This window comes from Peromyscus eremicus, chromosome 8b (assembly GCF_949786415.1).
Source record: "Peromyscus eremicus chromosome 8b, PerEre_H2_v1, whole genome shotgun sequence".
Lineage (NCBI taxonomy): Eukaryota > Metazoa > Chordata > Mammalia > Rodentia > Cricetidae > Peromyscus > Peromyscus eremicus.
Genome location: NC_081424.1, coordinates 34,029,062 through 34,037,053, shown reverse-complemented (window position 1 = coordinate 34,037,053; position 7,992 = coordinate 34,029,062). Strand labels below are relative to the sequence as shown.

Sequence of the window (7,992 nt, the reverse complement as noted above, 5' to 3'; positions counted from 1 at the left end):
CGCCCCCTCCCCTACACATTCCTGACCCCCCTCCCCCCGCTCTTTCCTTCCTTCCTTCCTCCTCTTCCAAGTTCTGGGATTTTTCAGCCTTGCTTGGTTTTGGCCAAAAGCACAAAAAAGGCGTTTTCGGAAGCGACTCGGCCGTGCACAAGGGACATTTGTTTGTTTTGGGACTGGGGCAGGAAATCTTGCCGGCCTGAGTCACGGCGGCTCCTTCAAGGAAACGTCAGTGTTCGCCGGTCGCTGTCGCCCGCTGCGCGCCCCTCAGTCCGCGGCCATGGGGGAGATGCAGGGTGCGTTAGCTCGGGCTCGGCTCGAGTCCCTGCTCCGGCCCCGCCACAAAAAGCGGGCGGAGGCGCAGAAAAGGAGCGAGTCGGTCCTGCTGAGCGGACTGGGTAAGCACCGCCGCCCGGCCCGCGGGGGACTCGGCTCCGGAGGGGGTATGGGTGGGTGGAAGTCGGATGGAGACGGGAGGATGGCGCCGGACAGAACCCGGCGGATGCGCGCCGGGCACCGGGGTCGGGAGACCGAGGACGGGAGAGAGGTCGGCGCTGAGCCCGTGCGCAGCGGTGCTCCACTCGGGCAAATGGAAAATCACCGGGGCGCTCCACCCCTCCAGTGTCCTCCTTCTGCCCGGGAGGACCGAGGCCCAGTGCCTCCCTGCGCGCGGGGGTCCTGGGGGTCCTGGTCGTGCAGCCCGCGGAACCTTAGGCCCTGCCGGGGCGACTAGCACGGCTCACCCAGGAGCAGGCTGCCAGCCACCCGCATCCGCCGGGGTCTCGGTCGGCAGCCCGAGCGGCGGCAGTGGGCGGGGCTCGGGACGCCGCTTCCTCATTGTTCCGCCGGCCCCGCCCCCGCGGCGGCGCAGGGTATATAAAGACGGCCGCGAGGCTGGCGCGCACTGTTGGCTGAGCCGGTTCCACAGCTTCAGGCTGTCTCTATACTCATCGGCGCGATGACTGTGAAAACCGAGGCTGCCCGAAGCACCCTCACCTACTCCAGAATGAGGGGAATGGTAGCGATTCTCATCGGTGAGTGCTGGAAAAGCACCGGAGACTTGTGTAGGAGAGGCGACGTGGAAACGTTTGAGCGTTTTGAAGGTTTCAGGATCAGATTAGCGTGTGGCGTCGGACGTTACGGAGCCGCCTGTAAACCTTTTTGTCTTTTTTGTTTTTAATTCACAGCTTTCATGAAACAGAGAAGGATGGGCCTGAACGACTTTATTCAGAAGATTGCCAACAACTCCTATGCATGCAAACAGTAAGTTTGGGGGTAATTGAAGAAAATAAAAAGAATCGTTTAAAATTTTCCAGCAGCTAAAATTTACTTACTATTACCACTTTGTTTATCGGGGGAAGCCGACGTCTTTTCTCCGGGGTAGAGAGATCTCTTTTGGTCTTGAGCATTTGGCTTATTTGAAACATTTTAAACATTAGTATTAATTCTCGGGTCGAGCTTGCCCTGGAGATGTAAGATTAATTCTCGTGCATGTTTATGAAATCCACGTCCTCTCTCGATGAACAAACCTTAATTTGTATATTTAACTGGGTTATTTTCTTTACCTACGTTTTTGTAATTCATTCGGATGTTTTCGGTTTAAATACTGAACGGTTGAGTCAGAAATTGCGCTTATGTCGGTGTGCCCTCTGGTGGCGAGTTACAGAGTTTCTAAACCGGCTCTTTAATCCCCGCAGCCCTGAAGTTCAGTCCATTTTGAAAATCTCCCAACCTCAGGAGCCCGAGCTTATGAACGCCAACCCCTCTCCTCCGGTAAGTTCGCTCATGTCTGTGGAGGAACATTGTAAATGAATCTGTATTTCTGTAGTGGTCAGTTAAGACAACATTTGTAAAAATTATTTTGAAGGCAGGAATGTCTTCACAACAAGTGGCATTAAGTGTTTAAGTATTGAGTCATTGGAATGTTTTGAAAGGCGTCTTTCGTAAACTGTTTTATGTTAGCAGTAGGCTGTGTAGGCAGTGTGCAGCTTACATACACGCAGATGTTAAAGGGTGATGTTTTTTGTTTTCCAGCCAAGTCCTTCTCAACAAATCAACCTTGGTCCGTCCTCCAACCCTCACGCTAAACCATCTGACTTTCATTTTTTGAAAGTGATTGGGAAGGGCAGCTTTGGAAAGGTAATTTCAAATATGAGAAATTTAAATATAGGCTCCTTCATGTATTCATTTTTACATTCTCCCTGGATGAGGACAGAAAAATAAATGGCTTGTTTGATTGACGTTTCAGGTTCTTCTAGCAAGACACAAGGCAGAAGAAGCTTTCTATGCAGTCAAAGTTTTACAGAAGAAAGCAATTCTGAAAAAGAAAGAGGTAAGGGTGGCACCCGATGCCCTGCCTAGGGAACAGTCTTTACCCTGTGATTCGGTGCCACGCTGAAGTTCAAATTTCCACTGACTCCCATCTTTTTCCTAGGAGAAGCATATTATGTCAGAGCGGAATGTTCTACTGAAGAATGTTAAGCACCCTTTCCTGGTGGGCCTCCACTTCTCTTTCCAGACTGCCGACAAACTGTACTTTGTCCTGGACTACATTAATGGTGGAGAGGTGAGCTGGGGGAGTAGACTTCTTGATAGTGGTGGGGTTTCTCAGCTCTCTGCTTGCTCATTTTTGGTTTGAGATGAGTTTTAAGATACTTGGGGTGGGGGGCAGATTACCAGAATTATGAATTATTTTTTTTTAAGCTATTCTTTCAAGCCACTTTCGCCTTCTTTCTCTTCAGGCTTCTGGGTCAGGCCTGATGAAATGACCCCACGCGCTCAGCCTCGCTGTGTTTTATCTCTTGTAGCTGTTCTACCATCTCCAGAGGGAACGCTGCTTCCTCGAACCACGGGCTCGCTTCTATACCGCTGAAATAGCAAGTGCCTTGGGCTATCTGCACTCCCTGAACATCGTTTATAGGTAAGTCAGAGACAAGGCTACCTTGCTGGGAAGTGGCATGGGTGGGGGGAGGGGGGGAGGGGCGGGCTGAGCCTTTGGAGTCTTTAAAATATGTGATTATGTGCATGCAATTTGGTCCCTTCTAAAACTTTTCCTAGCATGGGAGCCAGCCAAGAGGGTGGTGCCTAATCCAGAACAGCAGAGCAAGAACTCCTTTCTGTGATTGGCTATGGGGCAGCAACGGATTAAAGATCCTAATACCCTTAGCAGTCTTTACAGAGGATTTGTCACGAAGTGAAATTAACCTATGCAACCACTTTTCATTTTCCCACAGAGACTTAAAACCAGAGAATATTCTCCTGGACTCCCAGGGACACATTGTCCTCACTGACTTTGGGCTCTGCAAGGAGAACATTGAACACAATGGTACAACATCCACCTTCTGTGGTACGCCTGAGGTAGGTGCTCTTGACTTGGTGCCTGATCTACCCCTGCCCCCCCCCACACACACTTTAGAAGAGAGACATGCACAGTAGTAATTCTTTTAAATAATAATAATAATAATAATAATAATAATAACCTCTTAGCAATTCCTTAGTGCAATTCAGTACAAGTAAAATACTTGCATTGTTTGATTCACCCTGAGGATCTCTAAGGCCTTAACTAGCTGTTGGTAAGATCCATGTCATAAGAGATCCTCATAGACCACTAGTTGATAAGTTGCTTTCTAAATACATCGGTCTGCACACAGGGGGCCAGTTAGCCTCAAAGAGGATAGAGGTCTGAACTAGGAAGCAATCCAAAAAATACCCAAGTATATGCTTGCCATCAGGACTGCTGGTTTCGAGGGCTCTCTAACCTCTCCTGCTGTGTTTCTTTTCAGTATCTTGCTCCTGAGGTGCTCCATAAGCAGCCGTATGACAGGACAGTGGATTGGTGGTGCCTCGGGGCGGTCTTGTACGAGATGCTCTATGGCCTGGTGAGTAACACACCCGCATCATCCCCATGACAACTGTAAAAACATTTGTGGGTCTACTTGAGTACAGGTTTAGCCACCACGGCTTGTCTCTATCAGTAACCTTATCAAAAGCTAATAAAGGAGACACTGGTTATTTTTCAAGTACATTTTATAAACAATGTCTTCTGGATTTTTTTTTTTTTCAGTAGTATTATGGGAATCTTAGGGCAGGTCCTGAGCAGCATCCCCAACCCACTAGTGGTTTTATTCTACAATTTACTACAGAGGACCACACCCAACCTGAGCAGTAGCAGCCCCATGCCCCAGCAAACACACGACCACACATGATTCAGTGTGGGTTGTAAAATAGACATTTCAAAATTATGGACGTTTCAACAGCCAGGGAAGGGACTGTATCCCAAGTCCAGCTTAGCATACTAAGTTCAGCGCTTTCTCGCTAGAGGAAACTTGAACCTGAAGGGATTCTCTTCCTTTTCCAGCCTCCGTTTTATAGCCGGAACACAGCTGAGATGTACGACAACATTCTGAACAAGCCCCTCCAGTTGAAACCAAACATTACGAATTCAGCAAGGCACCTCCTGGAGGGCCTCCTGCAGAAGGACCGGACAAAGAGGCTGGGTGCCAAGGAAGACTTTGTAAGTACCGCTGTCCCGCCGCCAGGGGACCTTGGGGACGGACGCTGACGGACCTGACCTCATGCCCTTTATTGAGTTCTGCTATCTAAACGAATCTCTTGTTTCTGTCCAACAGATGGAGATTAAGAATCATATTTTCTTCTCCCTAATTAACTGGGACGATCTCATTAATAAGAAGATTACACCCCCATTTAACCCAAATGTGGTGAGTATCTTTGTGTTTTTTCTGGTCTAAGAATAGTGAGATCCAGAAGGTTTCTTTTAGGTCACAATTTGAAGAAGAGTAGATACTGTCTGTAGACTGACTAATTGTCCCCAGGGGAAATGGTTTTTTGTTTTGTTTTGTTTAATTCCAAGCAAAGCTCACTAAACATGAAGACATTGCCCGGCCTGGTAACACATACCTGTAATGCCTGTATCTCAGAAAACTGAAGCAGGGTTCAGTTTGAGGCTGGCCTAGGCTGCATAGTGAGACCTTGTCGCCAATGATACCTCCTGAACTTTGGAGCCTTTAGGGTTTTAAGCTTCTAGCGGAGGATTGTAGGGCTTAGGATTCCCCATCCGTTGCCCTGCGTCGTCTTTTTGACACTGAGTGTGTCTCCCTTTCCTGTAACAGAGCGGACCCAGTGACCTTCGGCACTTTGACCCCGAGTTTACTGAGGAGCCAGTTCCCAACTCCATCGGCAGGTCCCCAGACAGCATTCTCATCACGGCCAGCGTCAAGGAAGCCGCCGAAGCCTTCCTGGGCTTCTCCTACGCCCCTCCCATGGACTCTTTCCTCTGAACACTCTTGGGATGGTTCTGAAGGATCCCCTGCGTGTTTTCTAAGTGTTTCAGTTAGCCTTTGGAGTCGCCAGCTGACATCTTAAAAGAGAATTTGCACACCCGGAGGCTAGGCAGTCCCGCCGCAGCCGCCGCCGCACACTGCTCGAGGGAAGCTTTTCGAAGAGCACATCCTTCTTCTCCTCCTCCTCCTCTTCCTCTCAGTGAGCTCGTGAGGCTTTCATTTCTACTCTTCCTTCCACCGTGGTGCTAGCTCCCCGCGAGCGTCGGAGCGCCGACTTGGTTAGACAGACACCTTGGTCTCGTTAGAAGGAAGATGCAGGTCTGAGAGGGATCTCCCCGCAGGTCTGTCTGAGCTGTGACCACGAATATTCTGCAATGTGCCTTTTCTGAGATCTTGTTAGCTCCAAAGCTTTTCCTATCGCAGAGTGTTCAGTTTTTTGTTTTGTTTTTGATCTTGTGTATTTCCTGCGTGAACAGTGGTGTGAGTGTGCCATGCCTGACCGCAGACGATTTTGTCATAAGCATCAATGTGACACTTGCAGGACACTACAATGTGGGACATTGTTTGTTTCTTCCATATTTGGAAGATAAATTTATGTGTAGACTGTTTTTTTTTTTTGTAAGATATAGTTAATAACTAAAATCTATTGAAACGGTCTTGCAATGACGTGCATCCAGATGCTTAACGGAAGCATTGCTGCTACAAATATTTCTATTTTTAGAAAGGGTTTTTATGGACCAATGCCCCAGTTGTCAGTCAAAGCCGTTGGTGTTTTCATTGTTTCAAATGTCACCTGTAGGATGGGCATTATTTATGTTTTTTTTTTTTTGCATTCCTGATTATTGTATGTATCTTGTAAAGAAAGTCTGTACATTGGGTTATAACACTAGTATATTTAAACTTACAGACTTATTTGTAAACCATCATTTTAATGTACTGTAATTAACATGGTTATAATATGTACAATTTCTCCTCCCTACCACACAACTTTTTTTGTGTGCAATAAACCAATTTCGGTTTGCAATAAAATCTTGAAAAATATTTGCATAAATTGTGTCATGTGTTGCTTTGTTAGATTTTGATAAACTGGGGTTGGCAGATGGGCATATATGGCAAAAATGGATCAATTTAAAAATTTGAAAATACTTTGGTAAGCGTTGGGGATCTCTAGCTGGGGGCCCCATTCCATGCTCAGGTCTCACTCCTCCCATTGCAAACCCAGCCCCCTCAGAAAGCCCACCAAGCAGCAGCCCCTTCCCTCAGCCCACCAAGGGTCAGCTCCTCTTCTGGGAGCTGCTTAAGACTACACCTGTAGGCTACTCAAGACCTGGTAGCCATATTAGACACATGACTCCTCTCCTGCCCTCCTGAGGGTCGCCTAGTAGTTAGTTTTTGCTCTATTCATTAAACCTGGATTTATCAATTCGGTTTGATTGGCTTATTACATCGTTGGTGGATATCCAGTAACCGGGGATTCAAAACTTAACAGTTAGATGGATGTAGTAACACACACTTCAATCCCTAGCATTTGACAGCCTGAAGACAAGAGCAAGACAGTTTGCTTCCAAGAGCAAAAGCTTCATGGGATCTTCAGGGCCCATCAAGGCTCGGATGTAGTTTATTGAGGCTGTTATTGTAACTTTACCATGGAAGGCTTTTCCTAGCATGTGAAGCCTTGGTTGGCTTTCCAACACTAAACACCTATGTTCCATTTTCTTTTCAGAAGTCTTTTGTACTGCTAGTCATTAATCCGGCAAACAAATCCTTTTTAATCTGCCCATCTCATAAAGCCATAAAATAATGTCCCCTCTGCTTATTGACTGTCCCATGAACGGCTTGTCCTGACATTGGCTTATCTTAAGTGACAGGTCATTCTTTTAACAAATAGAAGTCTACTCAGGGCTGGGCTCCGGTCCGAGTGCTAGCGGGACATGTTAGTGAGCAAGACAGGTCATTGCCCTCCATGCCTGACGGCTTTGCAAGCAGTTTGCTTGAGAAGGTAATCAGGGTGATTCTGAGAGTGTAGAGTGACACCAAAGAGGGCGTGCCTTCGTGTCATAGATGTCCGTGTTCCCAACAAGCTGTCTCAGGAGTACCCAGAGCAAGCTCAGGAGAAAGGAAGGCATTCTAATTAAATCAGTGTGAACTAGCATCTCAGGGACCCTCAGGCTGTGGGTCTGGCCTGCAGAGCCCTCCTCCAAGATTCCCTGCCTCACTGGGAATTATCTCAAGCCCGCTGGACTTTTCAAAGCCGTTCACACAAATCCCTAGCAAATCAGGGACCCCCAGTGGATGCTGCTGCCACCTGCACCCTTCCATTAAACTCCATCCTCTTCTCTCCTTGTCCTCCCAGTATGCATCTGGTTCCCCCAAGGGGAAGCTGTGACCTTTCGCCTCTGCTGACTCTGAAGACCTCCACTTAGCCCCTGCCTGCTCCCCCACCTCCAAGGCTTCTAGAGTCAGCCAGGGGTTTGGCTTCCCTTACCCTGTTCTGTGGAGTGCCCTGAAGATGGGACTGAAGTAAGAAGAAGGTGAGTTCAAGTTCACAGTGGCTACAGATCACGTTATGCAGTTGAGACACTAGGCATTAGCTGCAGCTTCAGTTCCGTACCAAACCCAAACCACAAGAATCTAGACTGTTTTCTAGGAAAACTGTGTTGCCAGCTTTGATGGGCAGGTTTGATGGGTTGGCTCG

General features: G+C 47.9%; 1 protein-coding gene across 2 annotated transcripts; it reads left to right on the top strand.

Annotated features, from left to right (window-relative positions):
* Positions 1–262: 262 nt before the first annotated feature.
* Sgk1 (serum/glucocorticoid regulated kinase 1) lies at positions 263–6,348 on the top strand. 2 transcript variants are annotated; one of them, XM_059272661.1, is made up of 12 exons: positions 263–395; positions 1,185–1,260; positions 1,695–1,770; positions 2,032–2,136; positions 2,246–2,329; positions 2,432–2,563; positions 2,805–2,917; positions 3,231–3,354; positions 3,780–3,875; positions 4,355–4,510; positions 4,626–4,715; positions 5,127–6,348. In XM_059272661.1, the coding sequence occupies exons 1-12, from the start codon at positions 278–280 to the stop codon at positions 5,292–5,294; spliced, it is 1,338 nt and encodes a 445-aa protein (XP_059128644.1). In that variant the 5' UTR covers positions 263–277; the 3' UTR covers positions 5,295–6,348. The 2 variants fall into 2 exon arrangements, with proteins under 2 accessions (XP_059128644.1, XP_059128645.1); XM_059272662.1 differs by lacking the exon at positions 263–395 and adding an exon at positions 880–1,031.
* The last annotated feature ends 1,644 nt before the right edge of the window (positions 6,349–7,992 follow it).